The 27512-nt window shown below is 42.8% G+C and overlaps 2 protein-coding genes across 2 annotated transcripts; one reads left to right on the top strand and one right to left on the bottom strand.

Moving 5' to 3' along the window:
* The first annotated feature begins 707 nt into the window (after positions 1–707).
* Positions 708–16094, top strand: rnd3a (Rho family GTPase 3a). Its single transcript, XM_075477835.1, has 5 exons — positions 708–1023; positions 1686–1773; positions 11254–11363; positions 13474–13608; positions 13715–16094. The coding sequence occupies exons 1-5, from the start codon at positions 874–876 to the stop codon at positions 13961–13963; spliced, it is 732 nt and encodes a 243-aa protein (XP_075333950.1). The 5' UTR covers positions 708–873; the 3' UTR covers positions 13964–16094.
* A 6921-nt stretch (positions 16095–23015) lies between these two features.
* Positions 23016–24275, bottom strand: LOC142391209 (uncharacterized). Its single transcript, XM_075476984.1, has 4 exons — positions 24171–24275; positions 23923–24081; positions 23616–23708; positions 23016–23318 (listed from the first exon to the last, which is right to left on the bottom strand). Exons 1-4 carry the CDS (start codon positions 24273–24275, stop codon positions 23016–23018), a joined length of 660 nt encoding a protein of 219 aa, XP_075333099.1.
* Between the last annotated feature and the right edge of the window lie 3237 nt (positions 24276–27512).

Below are 27512 nucleotides of genomic sequence, written 5' to 3'. Positions count from 1 at the left end.
AGTTATTGCTCTTTGCCCTCATTGAAAAGTAAGCCTACACTATAGTTAATTTAGAAACTAATGTTAACATTCATCCAGTAAATTTATTGTTCAAATGAACGCGATAACGATCCGATTGAAACATATCAAAGAAACAACAACAACAACAACAAAGCTAAATGCTAATGTAGTTAGCATGTGCATGATTTAAGAAAACTTAGCAAACTTAGTGGCTTTAGTTGTGTGAAACCGGAGTCCATTTTGTCCTCGATATGAAAAAACATCTTAAAAAGTATCCAAATGACTCGATTTATCTGAAGGCAACAGATGAACATTTTGTTTTATTTAGTTACAAGCAACAGTGAACATTTTTAAGTGTGTAATTTATGAGTGTTGCTTCACTCCCTCATAACCGTAAACCACGCGAGATTTCACTCAATAACCGTTAACCACGCGAGAATTCACTCCATAACCGTTAACCACGCGAGATCAAGCAAAGTGTGGTAAAGTTTAGATTTATTTCAGTTCTCATTTTCTTACAACATATTTAATTTAAAATTTGTGGGCTGTGTGTGTGTGACCCAAGTGTGGGAGAGCCCCTCACGGTGGACAAGCCAGCGGGCTGCGGTGTGGAGGCTCGCGGGAGGGAGGGAGGGAGGGAGGGACGTGCCTCAGCCCGGCGGGAGGAGAGCCGCTGCCATTGGCTCCTGCGACGTTATAAATACAGGCAAATGGCATTTACCGGCATAGAACAGGCGGAGACGAAGGAGGACTTGGACGGACAGACACGCAAGCTGGGAAGCTCCGTGGCTGCATCTGTCGCCGTGTGTTTTCACCATTCACACCCATCCAGGACCGGACCCATTTTTTGATACTAAATCCCTGCTGAAATCAATGAAGGAGAGACGGTCTAGCCAGAAGTCCTCTCTGAAATCCGGCATGGATCCCAGTCAGAGCGTAAAGTGTAAGATAGTGGTGGTGGGGGACAGCCAGTGCGGGAAGACCGCGCTGCTTCACGTGTTCGCCAAGGACTGTTTCCCAGAGGTGAGGCGCCGCAGACTGCCGGGCATGATGCTCATTAACCTGCACACTTTATACTTTTCACATGATCACCATTTATGAAGTGCGTTATGTGTTTGTTTATTATCATGCAGGGGCGATTTTAGGATCTGGTCTTTAGGGGTGCCCAGCCCCCAGTGCTCACAGAGGCACATTATTTCTCACTAATTGAGGCGAACTAGTACATTTATAAATTTTGGAGCCGTATTAGTTTTGCTTTGAGTAGTGTTTTCCCCTACAACATTCAATTTTGACCTCTTCATTTCAAAAGACTGTGGCTTGACAGGGATAACAGAGAGCCTTAGACAAATATTGAAGATAACTCAACATTTATTTTGGGAGTAAAGAGTTAAAACAAAAACAAATGCTAGGAAATAAATAAAATGCTCACTAAAATAATGCATCCTTGAGCAAAAAAAAAGTGTTTTTGCATAATATAATATTTAAAAAATGTGCTGAGCCAGGTGGTGCCGAGCTATCTCACGGTGGTGCCTTGGCACCACTAAAAATACCCTAGCCTCGCCCCTGTTATCATGCATGTATGTGTCCTGATGTGAAGCTCCAGTCCTGACAGCAGTGTAATAAGATCATTGTTCTGAGGTCTGAAACCCACCTTTCTAACCTCCACCCTGCATGTCTCCCCTCAGAGCTACGTCCCCACAGTGTTTGAAAACTACACCGCCAGTTTTGAAATCGACACGCAGCGGATTGAGCTCAGCTTGTGGGACACCTCAGGTAATCAACCTCTGTCTGCCTCTCGCTTTGTGTGGACATGCCCCAACAAGCCACACCACTGCTCACTGGATTAACGTGAAACCAGTTCATTGTTAAGTTTAGATAAGTAAAAGTCACCCTTGCTGGGTCGCGTTTTAAACACTAAAGCTATTCTATTTTCCTGAAAACGTCCAAATCGTTAGATCTAAAGAGTCTTAGGCCTGCATTTTATGAATAATGAAATTAATCTGCGACCCATTTCAATCAGTAAAGCTGGGTTAATCCTTTCTCATGCTCTGGGCTTGCTGTTTCTACAACACATTTCCCCTCAGATTAGTACATTAGAGAAGGGCTCACCTTTTACCTACATGGAAATATGTGTGATTAGGAATGTAGAAATACTTAAGAGGAACGGGTTTAATTTATGAATTACTCCCAGCTGAGCAAAGCTGAAGCTGAAACCGGAAACGTATCGCAATGATGGACTGAATGGAGCTCATATTTTTACATCTGGCAAACACACTTGAGAAATTCCTCTTCCTTCCTATTTTTTTTTTTAGGTTGTGCAACACAGGTTCTTTTGCTTTTATTCGCTTGTTGGTTGGACTTTGTGTTCAGGGTCCGAAGCAGCTGCTGCCTCCCCATCTTTGTGTGTGTGTGTGTAAACAAACTGCTTTTACATCATCAATGCCCGAGCGGTGAATAGCCCAGCAGTGAGGTGTGATTGAGGCGTATGTTGCAAGCGTGCTAGCATGTGGTGTGTGTGTTGCAGTGTGTGTGGGAGTGATGGGCGGGGATAATCCGACAGCCAGCTGTTGCGGGTTCCTGGCCTGAAATTCTTAAGCGATGTCTGAATAACTTTTCTCGACTGTTAAGATCAGCCTGGAACATTTTTCCTCCAGGAGCCACAGCTACAGACTCTGAGATGAACCTCTGAATATCATCTCTAAGTTGATTTTTCTTGACCCTTTTTCTGTGTTCCAAACTTAAGAGGGAATGCAAATGAAGCTGTAGAGTTACCAGTAGTGGTAACACTGCAAGTGTGCAAAAGAAGCAGCTCCAAGTTAGCATTCCTTCCCTTCTGTGTGTTCTGTGGAGGTGGAAAGCCGAAAAAATGAAAACCAGCCAGAGTGAGAATTTAGTTTTATTGCGCTGTGTTGGCCGCCTGCCCTGAGCCATTTTTCTCTTTCTCTCTGCTTCATAAACCAGAAAGGGCAGAAGGAGGAGGGGTACGTTTCCTATTAGATCAGTGGATTTCAGATGGAGCCAGATACCCCCCACCTTCAGTACTAACCCCCACCCAGCACTCGCACACATGCACCCAGGAACCCATTGATGCAGCTTTCAGCTCCACCGGGCCCTTTGTAGAGGCACCCATCAGCCACAGCCAATCCAATCGATCCCCCATCTCCTGAGGTGTGCCGGGGAAGGTTTCCTTGGGAAACCCAGGCGGTCTCTCGGACAAAGACGAGCACGCATAGACTGCGACACGCTCACAAAAACCCACCTACACATGCGGAGGTGGTCTTTGTTCTACAGGCATGAGTGGCTTAATGAGCAGCCTGGTGTGTGTTGGTGTGAGTATTTAAAAGGGAGGGTGATGGGTGTAATTTAGGTCATTAAGGTAAATGCCTGCCAATTGCACAGCCTTCCATTTGTCCCCCCCACCCCCCACCCTGCCTGTCTGAGCTGGCTTTGCTTTCCAGGCTCTGGGTGAGGTCTGCCGGGGCCGCGGCGCAGCCTTTGATGCTTCTCTTTGCTTTCGCCGGCAGAGGAAGCGGTTAAGATTGCCTGTCTGCCTGCGAGTCTGAATGAGCAGCAAAGGTGTTTTGTTTGAGCGTCAAACAGGATAGGAACACAGTGAGGGTAAACAGAGCAACCCCCGTGGCTCAGCACCTGAATGCCTGAGGCCTCTTCTCACTTTTAAGGAGTAAAAATGGGCTAAAGTGACTCTCGGAGCCTTCAAGTAGGACATCTCCTACAGGGCTGCAATTAGCCTTCATTACTGCCACTTTGATTTTTAAAAATGTCAAAATAACATCAACCTACCACCACACTTTCCACTGAGCACAAGGCCTCCCATTTTAAAACCTTTAAATAATCTTTACGGCCGAAATGATTCATTAACTGGATTACAAACTATACAGCCACTGCTGTGCTGCCTTACTGGCTGATTGGCTGATTTTATTAGCGGCCTGTCCAGCAAAGGATGAATGCCCTGTGCTATAAACAGTGACATATAGTGACTGCTATACCATATTTAGTTGACCCAAAAAATGAGCCAGTAGAATGCGCATTGTGCTAAGCATCGGGACAAAATTGGCGCCCTAAGTCTCATGCATGGACCCAGCAGAGGCAACAAGCAAGTGAGAAGCAGAGATGGGAAAATAAAACTAGAGTTCCAGCACACTGGTGCATCTGATGCACATGATATTTTTCAGTGATCACAGGGTATATCTACATAATCTTATGAGTGGGTATACTCCATATAACTGATTATTATTGTCTCACAACATGCAGCACTACAGTACATCTGTAGCAGACTTAATTTGATGGCGAGACTGGAAAAAATACTGTACATTTTGTCTTTTTATAAAACCGAATCGAAAGCACGGTATCAATAGCCCCTTTTACATGTGCCTTTACCAGCCGGGACTGATGCCCCTTCGTTCTGCCTCGTGTCTTGTGTGAAAGTACAGAAGCAAAATGTTCCCACTTCATGTGCACTTTACACCAACGCCGCCAATCAGCTGATTTCACAAACGCTGGCTTGATATGTGTAAGAACACAGCGATGCGGGGCTGAGCCGCCTCTGTTAGGCTTGTGTGAATTACAAAGAGGAACAGTGGGTTTTCCTTTTGGCCTGTGAGGCTCTACAGATATGTGAAAGGGGCAGACACAAGGTAACGTTTAATGTCAGAGTCCGAACTGAGATGGAGGCTGGTAAATATTATAACATTTTCTGTTGTAAAGCCATCAGTGTTTCACCTCCTTCATGGTGCAGCCGCAGGAAGTGTTTCTCTCATCGTTTGTCAGCAACAAGCTGAGCTGGTAACACAGAGAGCAGCTTCAGCCCACAAGCTGCATGCGAGTATTCAGTTATCTCAAAAGCACAGCCAAAACAGTTAGAGGTGATATTTTATCAGATGACGTCGCATTTGAAAAATCAGCGACTGCCAGCTAACGTTCTGGTTTTAGCTGGTGTTGTATCGGTGTTGTGACTCGCTGTAACGTCTGATAAGAGAAACAGAAAAAATGGGAACGAGCGATTTTACGAGGAGCTCAGTTGTGTTAAAATGCAGTTTATGAGAACAGAAATGGGAGAGAAGGAAGTGGGTGGAGCCAGGTTGTCATGTAGTACTGTTATCAATAATACTGTAGCAAATTTTTATAGGAAATAAAGATATTTATTCTCTTAACTGACATTGTGTCTGGAAATGCACACCTTTTAATATGCAACTTAAACACATTAATGGGTTATTTTTACAGACTCACTGTTTAACAATTTAATTTGTGGCATTTCCTGAGAAAAGGAAAACTCAGTTTCTTTTGAAAATGTGTATATAATAAGGCAGAAATGTTTCTTATCTGATTATTTGATGGAAAAATCAATATGGCACCAAAATAATGAATCGATGCAGCCCTATTTGTTTGTGAATTCAAGCTTTCTTTATCTGTCTGAGGTTAACTGGCATGGGAAACATCCCTAGTATTGATTTTACCTGATTAATCATAAGTTTATACTTTGTTCGCCCTTATATTTTGCTCCCAAACGGGTGAAATGTGTGCCTTCTACTGTTTTAATGGGCGAGTTACAAACTTAGGCTGCTGTGGCATTTTGTGTGTGTGTTTATTCTGAAAACAGCTGGTTGTTACATCTGGCAACGATAGTGAGACTGAACCAACACTTCAAAGCTGCAGGATGGTAAACCAAAACAATTATGCTTGCATGGTCAGTGGGGCTGAGGGGGAAGCTTGGGCTATAAATCTTTCTCTGGGTTTGTCACTACAAACGGTCACTTTCATAGTAGAACACGTCATATGGCCCATTGTTTATATTAAAATATTGCCCGAAAGCAGCTTTAAAATGGCCGTTCTTTATATCCTGTCAATCAACAAATTGTTTTCGTACTAATCTGAGACTCAGAGGATTGATGTAAACGGCTTTTTCACTTCTCCCAGTTTGAATATTCATGCTGGAGGGATTTCCAGGAAACTGCTTGGTATGTTTCCCGGTTTAGAGATGAGTCTCAGCATTTCTAGGCAGTTTTCCCAAACTACATCAAATAAATGCTCCAGTAAAATCTCATCTGAGGAATACAACAGCCACAGGAGCTCAGGCATTTTCTCTCTTTTTAGAGCTCCCAGAGAGATGTGTTGGAGCCCCGTGGATCTCATTTCACAATGTTTGTGCCTGGGAACCTTCTGGGGGAAACTTGTTTTTGTCTTTGGAACAGCTGCTGTCTGTGCATATTAGATGCTTAGCCATTTGTCACTTGAATGAGCGGTAATGAAAGAAAGGCGACGATTGGTTGGAGCGGTCCAGATGATCATTTTCTTCTAAAGTTTCTGGAGTATGTGGCATCTGCTGCCTCCCACGTAATGCTGGAAAGCTTAGCTGTGGGACTTTTTCGTGCCGTCTGTAAGCTCTCCGGCTACTCGCGCACTCCCACTCGGGCCCCCTCCGCTCCTCTGTCGGCGGCCATTGTTGCATCGGATCACATTTCTGGGCTCAGCGAATTGGAGCCGCATGTCTGGCATTCCTCAGACTAAAGGTTTCTACTTCCTCCTCTACAAAGACCCTTATTGTACCCAGCAATCCCTGATCCTCAGCCTGAGAAAGCAAAGTGGCGAGGATCTCTGAAGCCCCACCTCGTTTCCAAGGGGGGAAATTGAATCACTGTGGAATTTGCCGACCGGTAGTGGGGTGGTGACACAGTGTATCAACTGAAGGACGTGGGAATCCTGGGAGAGATATTAAACTTCCTCTCTGCTAATGTCATGGAAAGCTCGTCTGTGATGCTACACCTGAGCTCACGCCGAGCTCTTTGCATTCCTGGCTTTGATTCCTGATCAGCCGGTCCGTGAATAAGAAACATGTGACGGCCCGACAAAGCCTTCCACTTGCTTTCTATTTGGGTGCACGTGTCATACGAGTAAATTACTCGCACGTTGCTGTCGATCTGGTTCGAGTGTCATTATTGGCACCTACCAGAGATGTGTTCCAGTTTCAGCTGGATAATTTAAGACTTAATTTATGTGTAAATAACCACGGAAGAGTTGGATTTCCAAACTTTTAAATCAGAAGTGAAGTGGACCAAACCGGATGGGCTGAGGCTCGTTGTTTGATCTCTAAACCAATCAGAATATTCTGTGTGGCGATCTGAAAAAGCCTGAATACAGCTTGCTAAGGCGTGTAGTTAATTATCATAACTCTGGGTTGGTTTTTATTTATTCATTTCTATCACAACGTTGCATCCTAAAACATTTTGCCACATCACATTACACAGCGTACCTGTTCAGATTTTACACGGCTGCACGGTTACACGGTTTATGGCTGCAGATGTCTTGGTAACCACAGCAACTACAGCAGTTATTGGTCGAGGTTACTCTAGTTTAAATTGCTTCTTGTCCTTGGCTCCGTTTGTTTGAGAGGAGGTCTGTTTGCGCTCGTGCTGCAGGATGGCTTTACTCGTCTGTCGCTGTCTGTCGTTTCCACAGGTGCCCCCGAAGGCTTAACGCCTCCCCGTGCACTCGCCACCCGTCAGCTCAGTTCTGCTCAGCTATGTGAGCTATGCAATAAAACAGCAGGCCTGCAGACCTGTTTCCAAACCTCCAGACTGTCAGCTGCAGCTGGCTTATTTCAGGTCTGTGTGTGTTTTCTTATCAGTCATGTTGAAGTGGGATTCCTTCAACATCATGGAAGATTTTAAGAACCGTTTTCCAGAAAGTAAGGACACATCTGGGGAATTTGAATCATGAATTTCCCAGAGGGGTTATTTTCCAACTCGTTTCATGTCATTTTATCGCATTAAGTGGTGTTTTTTTTTTTTTTTCTTCTTTTGAAAATCAGCTTGTCAAGATTTCTTGAAATAAGATGTGATATTTAGGACTTTTGAGATAAAAGTGATCTTGAAATTAGCTTAAAAACCTCTTAAAATGTCAAAAAAAAAGCTTGTTTCATATGATATGCGACTTAAAACAATTTGTCTTTTTCATTTAACAAGATATTCCAGATGTATTGTCTTCAAACAAGTCCCTATATCTGGCTGAAATAGTACTTGTTAGGCAGTTGTGTCTTATATTAAGTGTAATGAGATATTTGGACTAGAAATGAGACAAATATACTTGGTAAGACTTTGATTTTGTCCAGTGTTGCATTGTCCAGATTCATTGCTTCTGTTGGCCAACTCACTGATTTTAGCTTTTAGTGCTAGAACCCCTCAAATAAACATAAAACCTTCAACATTGTTGCTCTTAAAAGATGTATTATTTCCACGACCTCAGCAGGAAAACAAACGTCCTGACGACCCACATCGTATGTTTTCCTTTTCGGGAAAACAGCCTCTTTAGCTTTTCATCAGGACCGCAGTGGAAGTTTGGTCGCATTGTGACCGGGTCGCCTTGTGTCATTGTGCACAGCAGTCTTAATTTTCTGTGAGAATACGTTCCAAGAGAAGGCGAGAGGGGCTGGAGGGGTGTGTTGAAAAGGACGGCGGGGGAGGACGGGGTGTGTGTCTTCCTTCCAGATTTAGAGATCCTGTGGGAGAACAATGACAGGAGCTAATTAGATGACAGTCACCAGGTCTTTGTGTGTGTGTGTGTGTGTGTGTGTGTGTGTGTGTGTTAGCTCTGGGATTTCCTCGTGTCTTTCCAGTTGGCAGGAAGGTGGCCTAAAAGCAGAGATCAGTCTCAGACGCAGCTGTAATGCAGTAATGACTCCTAAAAACTCGCCATTACCTGAGCTCTGCCTGCAAATTCTGATCCTCTGAAGTTTCTCCCTCTGTGTTTATGTCGTGCAGCTTGAAATGGTTTAGGAAAGAACTCCTTTACTATCTAATCTTGGGGTGAATTCACAGGAATATGTGCAGACATAACAACAGGACCTCACACTCTGCACCAAGCGGCAGAGATGTGTGTGCGTTGATTAAAAACAGTCCATTTATTGTAAAATGTCAGCCGACTAACGGCTCACCCTTCCAGTCTCGGGGTCTTTATTTTTCCACTGATTGGTTCCAGGCAGCGAGGGCTGAAAAGCTTTCAAACAAACCAATGTGGTTGTGATTGATTGTGAAACGGCCATGAAAAGTGGTAAATAAATACTGTTGGGGGTCGAGTATTCCTCCTCGCGTTGTATTTCCTGTAATGTCAGTGATTGTTGCTCAGGTCGTGACCTCTTGTTTGGTCTGGGTCGCCTTTCTGAAAGATTCTCAGGCAGTGAAGTTGGATATAAGAAGCGAAGAAGTTCCCATCTGAAATGACTTTTTAAACTGTAATAACCATTAAAAACACAGATTGGCTCCTGCCTACTGTAGGTTGGAGATTATTTTCTTATTATAGAACAGGGCAAACGTTTTAAACATTGTGGAACACAAAGAGTTTCAACTTGAACCCCTCCCTAAATTACCAGAGAATTTTTTTATCAGTCATCTCCACAATTTCATGGTTGTATTAAAGGTGATCAAATGTTTGGCTATGATATGAATGGTTGCCAGGTGGTGTAGAATGACCCAACTGATCCTCAAATTGTGTATCCAGGTGTAAGTTACACATTGCCTCACCCAATACGTTGGAAATGAGCCAAAAGTAAACAAAAGGTTGCACCTTTCAAAGGGAAATATCCGTTGCAGCCACCCCAAGTTGTGAAATCAGTGTAGACGGGTGTATTTACCCACATATCCTAGAAGATGTTTCAAAGGATTGCCAAAAGCAACACCGCTATGAGCATGTCCAAACATATGCAGCACGCCTGGGGCTTGTTTACTTTGATCACATGTAGGATCTAGATCTGTTTTAATTTTTCTTAGACCAGTGATTTTTAGTTAATTTCTCAGCTAGCTAAAATGTGATACCTGCTATAGGTAGCCTGTAAATGTACAATTCAGATTAGTGTTGGTATGCTTGGTTTTCTCCAGTTTCCAGGAGAAAAATGTCACCCTGTGCTGTTTTTCATAATGAGTCACATCTGCTAACGTGGTTCAAAAACAGTTTAAAAGATTGAAAACAAGCTAACAGTCGCAAACAAAAAACATTTGCTACAGATGCTAGCCTAAACAACAACTGGAATATTATTCAATACATTTTAAAACATCACAATGATCTCTGTTACTTTTATCTGGATTTTAAGACATCAACAAGTGAGCATCTGCTTAAGTTTGTAAAATTATTCTGTTAGCTAACTTTAGCTAACTTATCGGTTAGCTGCCAAAAAGAGGCCAGCAAGCTTTCTGCTATCTGCTCATAATCTAACTCGGTTAGTAGAAAACCGTTTTTAAATTGCATATAGTTGGACGCAGCTAAAACCTAAAGCGATGTAATACAGACAGTTTATTATGTTTGGTTTATGTTGAAACTGACAGAGCTGTTGATTTTTAGCTATATTGTAATTGAAAAGCCTTTTTCTCCCGAGCATTTTCAGCTGAAACACAGGAAGTGTGATTGTGGGGTAGAAATGCTTCTCAGGTGTCTGTGTGCACATGTTAGCCTGTTGAGTGCGAGGCCAAGGCCTGGAAGCGTTGTTTAAAACGGTGTCCAGTCCTATCTAGACTGTTTAGAGTGGGAGTCAAAGTGCTACGAGTGTGTGTGCCTGTGTTCTGGGGGTGGGTGGGTGTATGTCACAGTGCATTCCTGGCTTTTATTCACACCAGTGTTTAGAAAAAACCTCCCAGGGGAACCTTCAGTAACCAGAAACAAAATTCTCCAGATTTCTGGCAGCTGGTTATGTGTGTGTGTGTGTGGTCACCCCTTCCTTGTCATGTGATCTCGACCCACCTTGATAGAACGCCACCCTCCCCTATCCTCCCCTCCTTGCCCTTCCTCTCCGGAGATGTTTCAGTCTTGCTGAGCGATGGGCGTCTCCCTCGCACATGGTTTCAATTTGAGGAGGGAGTCATTTCCTCACACTGAAGTTCTCCATTTCTCTAGAGATGTGTTTTTTTTTTTTTTACAAGTTATCTTACTTAAGTCAGCACATTTTTCTACTGATGCGGTATTATTTGTTTTTCTTGCCTGGTTGCTATGGATTATAGCTGAAATTCAATCGTGTCATTTGAGAATAACTGTCAGAAATACTTGGGCGGTTAAGCAATGATTTGGTCCCTTTTTATGCTCTCATTAAACCTTTTCAGGGGATTTCTTTTCTAGATTTGGTTGCTGCTCCTCACTAGAATACTGATATTTCCTTTCCTTTACAGGAAAGGAAATATCTAAGAACTATGGATGAGACGGGGAAAAACCTGAGAAAATTGGCTGTTCTAAGCTTCTTGTTTTCCTTTGTTTCAGGCTCTCCGTACTATGACAACGTAAGACCCCTCTCCTATCCAGACTCTGACGCCGTCCTCATCTGTTTCGACATCAGCCGCCCTGAAACCCTCGACAGCGTATTGAAAAAGGTTTGTTGCTGCTCACTGATGCATTCATTCAAGACGCAAGTCTTATATCCTGGATCCAGCACGTCGATATTTTGTCATTTTTTTGAGTTATCCTGCTAATTAAAAGACGAACTTTCCAACATCTAAACATTCCCCCACATTAAGCCCGACTTTAAATCTGCAGTCGGGGCTTTTTGTGGTCTTTCTCATGTCGGATCTTGTGACGTTAAGTTGTAAAGCCACAGTGTGACTGAGAGGAGAAGTCCTGACGTGTCGCTGAACCACCAGCAGCTCACATGCAGCTGCTGGTGGTTGACATCGGGCGATGCCGGCTGACTCCCACATGTCCAAATGTGCACAGAACCAGTCTTCTGACTGAGGGCTGGCTTTGATGGTACCAGAAAAAGACACAATAAGAATATAAAAGGTCATTATTGTCTTGTCGTATGACCTGTGGTCTTCTTTTGAAAGACACTTCCTGTTTATCTTTTATCTGATCCAGAAGGAACCTTTTTATAAGCTTAACTGAATTTCCATCCTGCTACATATAGGATGCAGCTTTTCTGGGGGGTTTATGAAGGGCTGGCATGGCAGAAACTGTCACACAGCAGCAGTTTGCTGGTTCAGAGGCAGCAGTGGAGACAGGGGTGCAGTGCTCTTTGACCGCCTGCCCTCCATGTCTGGAATATGCCTTCCACTTCCTCTGGCAGCGGGCTCTTTTTAGGATAATTGAGGTCACACGTCAAGGTTCAGCAGCGCCCCACGTCGTATTTATTTTGTTTAAAAAAGAAGAATGTAGAATGTAATCTCCCCCAGAGGAGTTGAACACTGAAATACTAAACCTCTGTCCCACATTGAAGCTTGGGTCGTGTCTGGCAGCTATATCGGAGGTCCTGCTTGTACAGAATGAAATTTGCTCTCTGAAAATGTGACTTTACCACACAATGAATGTTATTAGTGTGCTAAACATATTTCCCTATAACTGAATAAGCCTGAAAGAGTGAAATGCGTCATCCAGCTAATCGATTGGCTGCACGACAAGTTGTAGGCTTTGGGAACATCAGACTGTTTAATGTTGTCGTTTCAGTTGTCTCTGAATCGGACGAGGCGGGTAACCGTTGTAGAAACATTGTGCAAAACGACTTCCTCTCCACATGTCAATGAACTTGATCCCCTGACCAGTCGGCCGACCAGCCACCCACCCAGCCAGCCAGCGCTGAGGCCCATTAGCCCCAGATTAAAGCCCCTAGAGAAATGCCGTTGATCACAGAGCATTTATTGTTGTCGGGGAGGAAACCTGAGGATTAGTTGTGGTTCCTTTCCGAGGTTTAAAGCACGCGAGCCTCCAGGAAGTGCCAGCTTTAACCTTTGCACGTAGAGGGCAGGTGACTGTGGGATCACGGGTCGTTCTGGCCCACATGCATTTTTCTACCTCTGTGACCACCGACTCAGGAAAATAACCAGCTTTCACCTCAGAGCTTCCTGCGGTTTGTTCGTATTGAGGCTACAGCAGTGATGCTCATTATTTTTTTCCCAAGAGCCACATTGGCAGAGCAAAATCAAGGGAAGAGCCACTTTTACCACAACATACTAAAGTCCCCTAAACATCCCACAAAAAAAGAAACGGCACAGCCAATACATTTTCAATTAAGACCATATTTACCTTTAATACTGGGATGAGCGGAAGCTGGCATGCATGTCCTTGACTTTCTTCATGTTGTATTTGTAGTTTGTTGTTGTAATCATAGTGAGACATTCAGGATGAGCATGGTTTTTGTGCTGGTTTTTGCCCTTTTTTAATTAAAAACCGAGCCATTGTGCCTGCATCTCTCGCTGGCTAAAGGAGCTAGCGTGCTCTGCGGTCAAGTGTGAGGGTGGGTTAAGCGGGTTGCGTTGCCAGGTGTAACAGAGCCCCCTTTAGGAAACACCATTAAGCTTTAATTACTACTTAATAAAAATACCTGATACTGTGCAGTATTCGCTGTGTGTTATTTGAAAAAAATGCATTATTGTTACCATATTGTTATAAGCTACTATGCGAGTGTGAGCTGCGCAATTAGAGCTTGAGGAGCCGCACAATGAGTATCTCTGGGCTACAGAAACGGTTTAACGCTTTTGTCTTCCTCCACAGTGGAAAGGGGAGATTCAGGAGTTTTGTCCGAACACCAAGATGCTGCTTGTTGGCTGCAAGTCAGACCTCCGCACTGATCTCAGCACGCTTGTGGAGCTTTCCAACCATCGACAGACGCCAGTCTCTTATGACCAGGTACTCAGACTTTAAGATCACATTCTTGAAAGGTGGATTACGTGCATAAAACACTCGTTTTTACTACCCATCAATGACCACGTTTGACTTGTCTTCCCTTTCCCAGGGCTCCAGCATGGCCAAGCAGATCTCGGCGCCCTACATCGAGTGCTCAGCTCAGCAGTCGGAGAACAGCGTCAGAGACATTTTCCACGTGGCCACGCTGGCCTGCATCAACAAAAGCAACAAGAACGTCAAACGCAGCAAGGCGGCGCGTGCCAACAAGAGGATCTCTCACATGCCCAGCCGGCCCGACCTGGCGGCGGTCACCTCAGATCTGCGGAAGGACAAAGCCAAAAGTTGCTCGGTCATGTGACTGATCAGACCGAGGCGAACGAGGACGGCGCACGGTGCGAGCAGGAAGCTGCGGGGCGAAGCTCTCTCCTGCATGCCAAAGACCTCCTGTCTGAGAAGGGGTTTCATAAGCTTCAATTAATGTACATGTTACTGGAATATTCTGCACCAATGAAAACTCAATGCATAGTAGCGTCCCAAATCGATGTGCCACCCCCCCGCCGCCCCACACCCCACCAGACGAGGAAGCTGTCAGTCAGTGGGGGGCTCGCTCTGGGAGGTGACCTGCTTCCTCCGTGAGGACAAAGAGGATGAAGCCAAGGCTTTCCTTCCCAACAGGAAATGAGCAGGAGCGATGATGTCATTTACTCGTTTGTAAAGGTTATAGAACATGTGATATTTTGAATGAGAGCCAAAGTCAGAGATGGTGGGGTGGGTTTGTTGCCTGGTAGGAAAGAGGAGCTGCTGGATCAGAGACTCATACAGCATCCCGTCACTGTGGTTTGGAACTGATTCACTCGTCCCAGTTCCTCTGACTGTCAGTCTGTGTGCAGAGGAGGTTATTTCAGTCCCCTTTCTGAAGTGTTGTTGGTAAAAAAATGTGAAGTCTTTGGTGTGTAACCGTGTCATTGTTTTATTTTAGCTTCATTCTGAAGAGCTGAGTGAGGGTGCTGAACAAAGCCACGTGTGTCCGCCAGCTGTCCTTCTGAAGACAGATCATACGCTGCCTGGGCTCATATTCAGTTTGACCACCTTTAGCTGTGATAACTGCACATCTTCACTGTGGTGTCCTTTATTTTTCACTCACATCTTGTCTGGGTTACAGTGATGTGTTGGCATCATCTCTCTCTAACAGAAAATCTGGACTCATTGGAGCACGTGACCTTTTTCCATTTCTCCCCCAGTTCAATCTTTATACTCACCAGCAAATTGAAGCCTTTTATTTTTCAATTAGCCTCACTACACAGCTGTTTAGTCCCAATAACTCGAGTTCTCATCACACTGTGAGTGGAAAAACTGTTAAATGTAGGTGGGGACCTTTTTTCTCTTGGCCAGGCAGTGCATTTTAAATGCTTGATGGATCCTAAATGGGTTGAAGAGCTTAAGCTGACCACCACTCAGCGAGTGAGAATTTGATTGTGTAGAATTAAGACGTCCCCGACAGACTCGCAGCCGGTTTGCACTCGCTGCTTTGCATTTCCATGAAGCTGCGCGGCCTTTGCTGGCGGGTGAAAATCCTCACGAAGACACGATCACATCAGGGTTTAAAGTGTTTGGACCACACGGCAGAATCAGCCCAATCCAGTGGAAGCGCAGCACACAGCTCGAGGTTTCACTTCCAGAGAATCTGCATCTCTGGCCAACAGTGGTCTGACATATCAGGGTTAAAAACAGGCTTGTTGATTAGTTAGCTTGTTGACTGCAACACCCAAATTGAACTTTATGCCGACTGTTTGGTGGCAATAAAATGCATTAGCATTAGCTTCTAAGTTAATGAGCTAGTCAGCTGAGACTTGCACTCATTAGCTTGGAGCCCTTTTCAGCGGCTCACATTTGGCCGTAAATGGGGCAAAGCAGAGTAATGGCTGCTGTGTCTTAAGCCCAGTTGGCTGCAGTGTTCGTGGTTTGCTCGGCAGCTTCAGCCCTTATTTCAGCCTCACAAAGTTGAACTACTCTGTGCCATTTTCTGCCCTAACTAGACCTTAACTCAATTTGGATGATTGTATTTTTTTTTCTTTTTTTCTACATCGTTTCTAATTTTATTAGGTCGTTTCAGTGTTTGATTTTCCATGACCTCTGTGGCTGGTTTGAAATATTGTATGTTGTAACGTAAACAAGAAATGTTTGTTTTTGCTGTTTTATGATTTTGTGGTTTTGCCTGGATCAATGGTGCAGTTAAGCTGTTGAAATATCAAAGGCATCGATGCACTTTTAATTTAACCTCCAGCTTCCCCGTTAGCCTGTTGAAGTACCAGAGCTGTCACATCTGCCCCAGCTCCGGCCTTCATTTTCTAATCTGTCCCTTTTCCGTGTGTACGCTCATGTTTTCTTGAATGTTGATGTCACCTTCAAAATGTCTTTGCCAATGTTGTCACCACAGTATTTATTGAATTGTATATTTTCCCTTTAGAATAAAAGCAAGTGGAATCGAAGAGATGCGTTTTCTGTTTTATTTTGGGGGGCTGGAAAAGGTGGAATGATGAGAGGCCTCCTTTCAGTTGTTTATGGACAATTCTTACAAAGTACGACCACTGAATAAACCTTTGAAACCACAAAGTGGAGCACATCCAGTCTGCTGGAAATCCCATAAAAAGGAGAATCTATCAGACCTTTTTGAAGGATTCAGTCAAGTTTGTACGAAATCAGAGTGAATCAAACAAAACAACTACTGATCTGGCAGAAGTTTGAATGAATTATAAAATCTGTTTTGGTTGACCAATTCAGTGTCTTTACAGAATATCTATATGAATGAGATCATAAATCATCATTTCTGAGTCTCTTTAGACAGCAGTGGAGTCATTAATTGACAAAGATGGCAGTTTATTGTAATATTTTCTCTGTTCGGGAGATAATTCCTCCATTAAGAGCTGAGGTGGAGGTGTGGGATTCTTGCCTTTTGTCCGTCTGTCTGTTTGCAACATGATGCAGACACTAACAAACAACATTTCATCACACTTTGGCAACAAACTCCTGAAATTCAGGCATGCTTTAAACTCTTCTATCGGATAAAGAACACATTTAATTTGTTTTTTCATTTCAAACCAGACTTCAAGATGGGTAGAAGTCCTTAAACTGAAAAAGAAGGGAGTTTACTTTTAAGATTTTCATTCAGTCGGTGACTTTTAACATGTACCAACGGAGGCTTTTGTATTAAATGTACACGGATATAGCCTCGTATAAAAACGTTTAATGGCAGCCTTTGCTTGCACTCTTCAAGTTTTTTATAAATCAAACACAGAAATGCCTGGAAGTCAAAGATTTGGATGTATGATCTTTTTATTTTTATTTATTTTATATGATCCTGCCTTGCCACCCAAGGACCCAGCAAAGGATTCAGCCACAGCAGCCACAGCAGCACCTCCAGCATCCCGAACACAGGATTCAGCAGCTCCACCATCGCCTTCACCACGGCCTTCACCACAGGCTTGGGACCCACCTGCTGCATCTACACCCTCCAGAGATGTTTCACCATCGTTCTCTTCTCCACCGTCACCCAGGACATTTCCTGATCACCTTGAAAGCTTGGTGAAATCGGGGATTAAAATGGTTCCTCTCACGCCAAACATGGCAAGATCAAGAATTCTATCCTCAAAGAAGCATCGAGCCCCTCTCCCTCCCCAGCCTACTCCATCGACCAAAGCCCCCCCAGCTTGGCCCCCACCACCGGTGCCCACAGCTGTCATTTCCAACAGCGTCAATGCTGTTGTCTAGGACGCTAAGGGCCTCTGTGTTGGTAAACACCATCTCAACCAGAGGTCCAAGGATGGAGTGAAGAGAGGGACAATCAGACTGTCCAATCAGAGAAATCTTATCCATATCCCTTGCAAGAACACAGCATCCAGTTCAACTATAACTAATCTCAAACACGCAGTACTCAATGTCAGATCTTTAAGTAACAAATCATTCTTAATTAATAGTTTTATTTCCTCTCACAATCTTGATTTTATGTTTTTAACTGAGACGTGGCTCGACAAAAACACAGCAAATGCAGTCCTGATTGAGTCTAGTCCACCTCACTTCAATTTTGTGTCTGAAACACGAGAAAACCAGAGGGGTGGGGGTGTTTGTGCCATGTTCACTGACAATATACCCACCCACAAGTTGTCATTTGGGTTTTTTTCATCATTTGAGTATGTGTCATTCAAAATGGAGATAAAACAATCTTCCATACTTTATATCACCATTTATAAACCACCACAGAATTGTTTTATTGATGATTTTACTGAACTACTTTCAATTGTGTGCACTGCTTTTGACTGTTTAGTCATAACAGGGGACTTGAATGTGCATGTGGACGTAGCGCATAACAAGGAAGCTAAAGAGCTCACTGCTGTCCTTGAAATGTTTGGTCTAACTCAGCATGTGACTGAGCCCACCCACAACAGGGGGCACACTCTAGATGTGCTCATTTCAAGGGGTGTTGTTATTTCAAACGTGAATGTCGTTGATGTTGCTTTATCTGATCATTTCTGTGTTTTCTTCGACCTGTCTACTTTACCCAAAACACCAGCTGGGTCTGCAGTTGTTCGGGGAAGACTCATAAATGACAGAACAGGGACACAGTTTATGGAAATGATTAGGTTTGAGAACACCCTGTGTTCTGATGTTGATGATCTGTTGAACTCTTACACATCAAGTCTCTTAAATGTTTTGGATACCATTGCTCCTGTCAAGGTTAGAATGGTTAAAAGTAGGCAAAGGGCGCCATGGAGGAAAGAAGAGTCGGTCAGGGCACAGAAAAGGGAGTGCCGGAGAGCCGAACGGAAATGGCGCAAGTCAAAGCTCCAGGTTCATTATGAGACTTACAAAGAAAAGCTATGTGTGTTCAACCAGACTTTGCGTAGAACGAGGGAGAGTTATTTTTCTGAAATCATCAAAAACTGCAGTAACAACTCTCGTGTCCTGTTTGCTACAGTAAACAGATTAGCAAACCCTCCAGTTTCACTGCCTTTAGAACTCATTTCTACATCCAAGTGTAATGAGTTTGCAATATTCTTTAATGACAAAGTTCAAGGCATTAAAAATGCAATAATTTCCACAACACAAATAACTACTCTGCAGCCAGCTAGACACCTAGAGCTGACACATTTCACATCTGTTACTGACAAAACAGTCGAAGAGACCATCTGCAGTCTGAGTTCATCAACGTGCTGCCTTGATGATTTGCCCACTAGATTCCTAAAGTCTGTGCTGAGCAGTTTGTTACCACAACTTGCTCATCTAGTCAACATCTCACTCCAGACTGGAACATTTCCAAAGGCCTTAAAAACTGCTGTCATTAAGCCTCTTCTTAAGAAGAGCAATCTTGATGCCACAGTACTGAACAACTACCGGCCCATATCAAACCTGCCATTCTTAGGCAAAGTCCTAGAAAAAGTTGTATACCAACAGCTTAGTGACTTTCTCCTGTCTAACAATGCTTTTGATACTTTCCAATCAGGCTTTAGGCCCCACCACAGCACTGAGACAGCTCTGATCAAAGTGACAAATGACATCCGCCTGAACACAGATGCAAGTAGAGTCACAGTCTTAGTTCTGCTGGACCTGAGTGCTGCCTTTGACACAGTTGACCATGCGATCTTATTACAGAGGTTAGAAGACTGGGTGGGAATCTCTGGTCGTACTTTAAACTGGTTCAAGTCCTTTCTGGAGGACAGGAAATATTTTGTTGAAATTGGTAACTGTGTCTCAGACCAAATGGCTATGACCTGTGGGGTTCCCCAGGGGTCAATCCTGGGACCCGTATCGTTCAATCTGTACATGCTTCCACTAGGCCAGCTAATACGCAGCTATAATGTGTCCTACCACCATTATGCAGATGACACTCAGATCTACGTGTCACTGACGGCAGGAGAACACGGGCCTGTAGATACACTGTGTCGCTGCATCAAACAGATCAGTGTGTGGATGCCAAACAATTTCCTCCAGCTAAACTCAGACAAAACTGAAATCATTGTCTGTGGCCCACAGAAACAAAGAGAAAGTGTTATCAGTCGCCTTGAGACTCTCTCTCTAAAACCTAACTATCAAGTTAGAAATCTCGGGGTAATATTGGACTCAGACCTGAACTTTAACAGCCACATTAAATCTGTAACATCAGCAGGTTTTTACCATCTAAAAAACATTGCCAGAATCAAAGGAATAGTGTCTAAACCAGACTTAGAGAGACTGATCCATGCGTTTGTCTCCAGCAGGTTAGACTACTGTAACGGCCTGCTCACTGGGCTCTCTAAACGGGCTGTAAGACAGCTGCAGTACATCCAGAACGCTGCTGCTCGAGTCCTGGCTAGAACCAGGAAATACGACCATATTAGTCCAGTGCTCAGGTCTCTGCACTGGCTTCCTGTCGCTCAGAGAATAGACTTTAAAACAGCTCTGCTTGTGTACAAGTCTCTTCATGGTCAAGCGCCAAAGTACATCTCTGACATGTTAGAGCCATATGAACCAACTCGGGCTCTGAGAACCTCAGGGAGGGGTCTCCTGCTGGGGCCCAGAGTCAGGACTAAACAAGGTGAGGCTGCGTTTCAGTTTTATGCCCCTAAAATCTGGAACAGTCTTCCAGAAGATGTGAGACAGGCCTCAACTCTGACAATGTTTAAATCCAGGCTGAAAACAGTTCTATTTAGCTGTGCATATGACACCTGAAAGTATTTTATCTGCACTCTTCACTTTTTAATTAATTAATGATTATTTTAATGGGTTTTAAATTTCTTTCTTTTTTAATTTCTTTTTTTTCTTTTTTTTATTCCTTTTTAATGGTTTTATTGCCTTCTTGTGATTTTATGTAGCTGTAAAGCACTTTGAATTGCCCTGTGTATGAATTGTGCTCTATAAATAAAATTGCCTTGCCTTGCCTTTACCATTACTTCCACCTCCATGAAGGGGAGATGAGCTGTTGCTATTTCAGCAGATGCAGAGGCCAAAACATGAAGATTTCCCTTTAGAATTAAATCATGGCAATTCTATTTGAGCTAATAAGTCTTAAAATATGTACAAATGATTTTAAAAAACGTAGAATATCAGTGTACACGATATAGAATAGTTTAATTAAAAATATTTTGAATATTAGAACTGAATTTCAAAGGGATTTGACACATAAAATGTGAAAAAAAGTGTCTTAAAAGGTTTATTCAGTATGTTTTATAATAGAAATATGATTTATGAGTGAGGAGAGACATTTCCATTGATGTAATTGTTTGGTTTGTGTGTGGTAATATCTACACTGTAAATTCTAACAAGTTGAGTTTACTTAAAGAAATTTAGGAAACCGATTACCTTGGGAAAAGTAAGTAAACAAACTTTATTGTGTGAAGTAGTGTGAAATTATTATATTTAAGTGAGCTGTACTTTGTTTTAAGTTGTGAGAACTTAATGTATCTCAGTATAGTTAAATTAAAATCAAGCTGTTACAACTCAAATACTTTGAGTCACATTAACTTAATATATTCAGCCAAAAAAAAGTGGGTATCACTTGAAATTTGTAATAAATTACACTTGAGTCATCGTAGTGTAATCTACTTCAATAAAGTTGACAGGAACTCAATAAAAATAAGTCACATTAACTTAATATACTGTGCCAAAGTAAGTGAGCACTACTTAATTTTAAATAAATGCACTTAACATATCTTAGTTTATCCAACTTGAAAATAAAAATTCACAAAATGGCATTATGAACATGTTTTTTTATTTCAGTATTTGTAAATAACAATGACAATCAACATGCTGTTCATTCGGAAACTGTCAGTATGTGATGTATGACAGAATGAGTGAGTCTCAAAGGGATATGCCACCCCCAGGCCAAATTAAGTGTATCCCCGCATTCCCGATACATAAATAAGTGTGTGGGAGCGTTTTCCTGGCGACCCAGGCATTGTCCGAATCTCACAGCACTGACCACTGCTTGGTTGCGCGTAATACATACATGATAGCGTCGCCAATCGAAATATTTCGCCCAACGTGAATTAATTTACTTGATTTACCTTCTAATTACTGTGTGAGTGGTGTACTTTCACATCGAGTGCAAATGACTGTGTAAATCTACACGGAAGGCTTGGTTTGCTCAAGTCGGTTTGGGAACTAGTTTCCAGTGCAGAAAACACAGCCGAAGCACACTCCCCGCTACGTCATTGGGAATCCCCCCCCCTGGCTGCTTCACGCTGGTTTGTTTGAAGCAGCCAGGGGGGGTGGGGATTCCCAAAGACGTAGCGGGGAGTGTGCTTCGGCTGTATTTTCCGCACTGGAAACTAGTTCCCAAACCGACATGAGCAAACCAAGCCTTCTGTGTAGATTTACACAGTCATTTGCACTCGATGTGAAAGTACACCACTCACACAGTAATTAGAAGGTAAATCAAGTAAATTAATTCACGTTGGGAGAAATATTTCGATTGGCGACGCTAGCATGTTTGTATTACGCGCAACCAAGCAGTGGTCAGTGCTGTGAGATTCGGACAATGCCTGGGTCGCCAGGAAAACGCTCCCACACACTTATTTATGTCTCGGGAATGCGGGGATACACTTAATTTGGCCTGGGGGTGGCATATCCCTTTAAGAGTGAGATGTGCTGATTGGTCTTGATATAAGCCAACAGAAGGCTCTTGATTCACAATGAACAATTTCCTGAATGTCTCACAGCAACAAACAGACTTGGCAACATTTAGTCTGTAAAAGTTTAAAACCTGAAAATTAAAACTGGATAATTACATAGAACTGTAATTTTACATACATCTTCAAAGGAGCTAAATGCAAGTCAGCTCTTTACCAACTTTGATATATATGCAACCTGTGTTGCAGAACCACACTACATTGTAATGCTAAACATCGCATTCTACATGCTCTTTTTCAACAGTTTTTTCTCACTGGAAATTACTTAACACCTGACCTACATGAGACACGAGGATGTCTTCTGCTGCCTTTAAACTTTTTTTATGCTTTCCAATCGCAAACGCGAAAAACAGCAAACAAATACAACAAGCAGGTATCTCAATAGATACTTATACTTGGTTTACTTTTGGTCCTTTTCTTATTTCTATCTTTTATAATACTGTTGGCTACCCAAATACCTTCTGCAGTTATGAGGCAGCAGTGACTGCACAGCCATAGTACTGGGTCAGATGAGTATGGAATGAAATGAGGCTGAACCAAAAAAAACAAACAAACACTGCTATTCTTTTGACGTTATTGTGAGGATTCGTAACTTTTGTTAGAGGGATCATTCTTACTGTTGTGTATCAAACGTGTTTTCTTATTCCTTCACAATACAACATGAAGACCTCTGCAGGTCCACAAAAAAAACAAACAAACAAAAAAAAAAAAAAAGTACTCACACTCATTCACACACCCTAGCCACAACATCTAGCCCAAAAGAGCATTTTTCAATGTTTGCAGTTTTGGGCTGAGTTTTTGTTGTCCGAGGTTCAACAATATCTTCTGGATGAACTCAAACGTGTTCTTCATACCTTTGGGGTAATCCAGGTGGAGTGCATATATTAAACCAAACAGAAGGCAAAGTGCTTCAGAGGTTGTGGGAATATCATCCATAACGATGTTTCCTTCAAGGATGATTGCGATGCTTGAAATCTCTGGTGGCCTGTCCTCAGTCATCACTGCAAGAACCCCAACAGGCACCTGGGTGAAGTCCTCTGCAGTGTCCGTAACCTGCATTCAAAATAAAACAAATAAATTTAGGTCGGATGTTAAGACCCACAGTTATAGTGTGTTCACTCTTAGGATCAAAGTGTCTGCACAAAATCACAGAAGAATATATATATATATATATATATATATATATATATACACACAACTTCATCTGGGAAGCTCAGATTTGGCTCAAACTTTGCATGCATCAAATCATAAAAAACATAGATGTGTAGTTGCAATTTTTTAGTTTTTTCTGAAATCTGAGAACAGAAAATGTGCACTGTATGATGGTCATATTATTATAAATGTACTTACTAAGCAGGTGAGGAAGAATTCGCCAGAATCATCTCCAAGATACAGGGGCAGACATTGCAGGACAGCAGTGCGTGTTGTGGTGATGTCATTGGTCTCATGGAGAAGATGACAAAAAAAACAATAAGCAGAAGACTATATGAAAGCAAAATTATTAAGAAAAAAACAATTCTGTGGATATATGTGTTAGAGTTACAATGTTGAATCCTAAAGAATTACTTGTACTGTTGTAGCAGCTGTAGGCCTAATTGAAGCTTGCAAGCACACTACCATAAGGTGGTAATGATGAAGAATCTGAAACAACACTTACTTGTGTATCGATTGGCTGGAGGAGGCGATCAAGTGATTGGCCAACAACTCCTTTTTTGGATTTGAAGAGGTCAATGAGACGAGTGGTATGGCGGTCCAGAGCTTCGTAGAAGTCTTTCTTGAGGTTCTTACTGGCAACTCTGTGGAACTCTGCAAATACCTTAAGAAACAAAAAAAAAAAAAACACATCCAATGGATTGTTAACTCCACCATGATGGATCGGTATAGTGCAGTGTAAGTGGGCCATACCTGACTTTCTGTGAACAGCGCAGGCCAGCGTTCCATCATCCTTTTAACTGGCGGCTGTTCTTCCACAATCTCTTTGCGTCGCAAAGACAGTGTCTGGTCCATCATTTTCTTCACATAAGCTGAGTCCGGAAGCCTTTGCTTTGCTTCACTTTCAAGCTGTCTTCTAACAGACTCCAGAGTATCTGCATTTGCACCATCAGGAAAATTTGGCAAGAAATTTGTCTCACTTCTTTTTGGCCTTTTTATGTTACTACATGATGGCTCTCCTTCAGGGAAATCCCTCCTCCGCTTGTTGCCATTCACTGTGACATCGGCCATTCCAGATCTTCTCATTTTTGTACGGAAATTCCCCATTTTGAATTTAATGCTATTCTTCCATCCACAATATCCAGTGGGTGATCCAGCTTCTTTCAGACAGGGATGTTTTGCAATAAGTGCAGAGGCCACTTCTTGGCAGTGTTCCTCTGTGGGGTATGCTGTGTACTTGTACATTGTCTCTGCAAGTCTTTCTAAGATCACATGTTTCATGTCACGAGAAACATCCATCCGAGTTCCATCCTTCATATAGGCAAGGTCTCCCTGTCTCAGTCGGAAATTTACATCCACAGAGAAATCTGGAATATCAAATGCAGAAGGCCAAGGATCCGGCCTCATCATTTGAGATTTTTCTTCACTAGTATACAATATCTCTGTATCAGATGTGCTCGGTGAGGACACTGTGCTAAGGACCGAAGAGAGGGACTCAAGACTCATAATTTTCAGCGTGGCTCGATCAGGGAGTTCTGACAAATCTGTCAGATTGCAGAGGGCATTGTTAAACAGTGGGTCTTCAAACTGTAGTTTGAAGTCATATGGTAAAGCCAGTTTAACTTTCAAGTGATCCAAAAGAGACTCAAGGCTGCCTGGTTTCTGATCAAGACTGATTCTTCTAATGTCACAATCAGTGACGATGACTCTGATTGGCCACTTCTGTTCCATCGTCCTACAAAGAAGAGAGCCGTACATTTAGTGCGGCTAGCATAATATGTAATGCTTCAAAGAAACAAACAACGTGCCTCTGACTTGGTATGATGACAAAGGAAAAACATCATTGAACTCAGCCAACTGAGTGGCAACCAAGCCTGTGCTGCTTTGTGTCAATTCGTAAGCACGAAGATGCTCATGATACCATGCCATCATTGGTTTGCACAAGAAAACAATGTCCGCATTAAGCACAAGTACTTGCTTAATTTGTCTGAACTCTGGAAGCCCTCCACATGAACCTACAGAAACCACCATATCTGCAGCATAGTTCATTCCATCAATATTGACAGACACAGCTGACAGGACTGTGTTTTGGAGACCACATTTTTGGTGCAAAATGTCTTGAATGTTCCCAGGGAGGGAAGAAATCATTATGCTCTTTACTTTGTTTGCTTGGAGTGCTGGTTTGAAAAAGGAAGCGCAGTCCAAATGGTAAGCCATCATCTTTTGATGTCGCTTTGCCAAAGTTAGGGGAACATTTTTGAAGTTCTGAGTTTCGTGGATGACTTTTTTGAAGAACTTGTGCTTCCCTTCGAATCTCATTGTCCACATGTCTATTAGAGGTCCAAAGACTTTTGTCAAGTGGGGATAGTGCTCGATATAGTGATGCTTTGGACGGAGTCTGCAATCTGGAAAAGCATTCAGTAGTAACTCTCTGTGCTCTGACATTTTAGACTCTAAATAGAACAAAGACTCATCTGTGAATCTCAGAGATACAACCAATTCAAGCACATCTTTTAAGACCATGAGCACCTCCCACGTCTCATCTCCCTCAGGTACATGATGCCCAATCATTAAAGGAAGCAATCTGATTAGACACCAGTTTTCATGACCGTTCCCTCCTATTGTCTTCTTTGAGGCAAATGTCTTTGGAACTGGTTGAGGTTTGTCCGTTTTGTCAGAAAAGGAATACGGGAATTCTTTGATGGCCTGATTTAGTGTCTCAATAGAGATGTACTTCTTTTTTATCAGATCTTGAATGCAAAGGGACAATTCATATGGGACCACTCCCTCCAAAAAATCATGAAGAATATCTGGAGGAAATCCATCCACAGTATGAAAATATTTCAGGTTTTCACTAAGCACACATGCGCCTTTGACTCCATAACGTGCTACTTTAGATGGGTCCTGCTTGACTTCCTGAACCTGTCTGTCATGGGCATCTTTGGTTCTCAGTGTGTAAAAACCTGAGCTGACATTTTTTGTTTGAATTTCTTCTTGTGTGGCCATACAAAACCTGCACATTTTCGCCACAGTAAAGCTCTCTTGAAATCCTGCCAATGCATGGGCACCCAAGTTATCTGCTGCAACATACAGCACAGTCCCCTTAATGCTTGCTCCCAACTTTTCAACATAAACTCCATTCTCCTCAAGTGATACTAGGTCTTCAATAAGTGGACGTAGGACTTCATGATACCCCTTCTCTTTAACTGTGTTTACCTTGCATAAAACAGCTAACTGTATGGCATGAAGGGATGAGAGGTACTTTGGGTGTAGATTGGCAAGAACCCAATATACTGCGCACAACTTATGCTTCTTCTTAGATGTTCCGAGTGGGTTTGCAACCTCAAAATCATCAATATACAACCCCAGGGCGATTCTGAATTCGTCTTCTGCTAAAATGGCATTTTCACAAAAGTGAGAACCATCCCTATAGTTACTGTATTCATTTCCTTTAGAGCTGCTTGTGGTGAGAGCCTTGTCTAAAACATCATCTTTGCTCAACAGTGCCTGAAGCATTTTAATCAGTGGAATGTAAACTATATTTTGACCCCGTTTGTCAGTGACAAACTCCACAGGTTCCACGACAGGAAATTGTTTCACTATGTAAGTTGCTCTCCTATTGGAAGTTGAAAGCGAGCCACCAGCTGATGTGTGTTTCAAAAATACATTTGTGACAGTCACTGCACAGACCACCTCCTTAACAACAGCATTATCAATATCAGGGTAATGGCGTCTGAGTATCTCCTCAACAACAGAAAACATCAGCGGTTCTGAAAGTTGAAATACCTGTCCTATTTGCTGGATGATTTCTTGGAGAGCACTTTCAGATATGTTCAGTATAGTCTGCATTTTCAGGAAAAGTGAGGCTAAATTATGCTCAAGCTCAGAGTCGAGGTCATTGACATCAACATCTGTAAGCTCCTCTTCTCCAAAACTAGTGACATCTTCAGCTGGGACAGGTTCAGCTGGGACAGAGGTGCTCTCCTCAGTGCCACAGAGCTGCACAGCTATTTCTGGTTTGAACTGAAGACTAGATGTAGAATACTTCTGGTCATGATTCCTACTTTTGTGTGTGTTAAAAGTAGAGTAGACATT

The sequence above is a fragment of the Odontesthes bonariensis genome, chromosome 11, assembly GCF_027942865.1.
Source record: "Odontesthes bonariensis isolate fOdoBon6 chromosome 11, fOdoBon6.hap1, whole genome shotgun sequence".
Taxonomy (NCBI): Eukaryota; Metazoa; Chordata; class Actinopteri; order Atheriniformes; family Atherinopsidae; genus Odontesthes; species Odontesthes bonariensis.
Note: the sequence above shows the minus strand (reverse complement) of the source record. Positions and strands in the feature narration are given on the sequence as shown.

Coding starts and splice junctions, on each gene's coding strand:
- LOC142391209 (XM_075476984.1), bottom strand. CDS start 24,275: ATGATGGACCAGACACTGTCTTTGCGACGCAAAGAGATTGTGGAAGAA. Junction 24,082..24,170: donor CGCTGTTCACAGAAAGTCAG/GTATGGCCCACT, acceptor TTGTTTCTTAAG/GTATTTGCAGAGTTCCACAG. Junction 23,319..23,615: donor AATTCTTCCTCACCTGCTTA/GTAAGTACATTT, acceptor TTTTGAATGCAG/GTTACGGACACTGCAGAGGA.
- rnd3a (XM_075477835.1), top strand. CDS start 874: ATGAAGGAGAGACGGTCTAGCCAGAAGTCCTCTCTGAAATCCGGCATG. Junction 1,024..1,685: donor CCAAGGACTGTTTCCCAGAG/GTGAGGCGCCGC, acceptor GTCTCCCCTCAG/AGCTACGTCCCCACAGTGTT. Junction 11,364..13,473: donor TCGACAGCGTATTGAAAAAG/GTTTGTTGCTGC, acceptor CTTCCTCCACAG/TGGAAAGGGGAGATTCAGGA.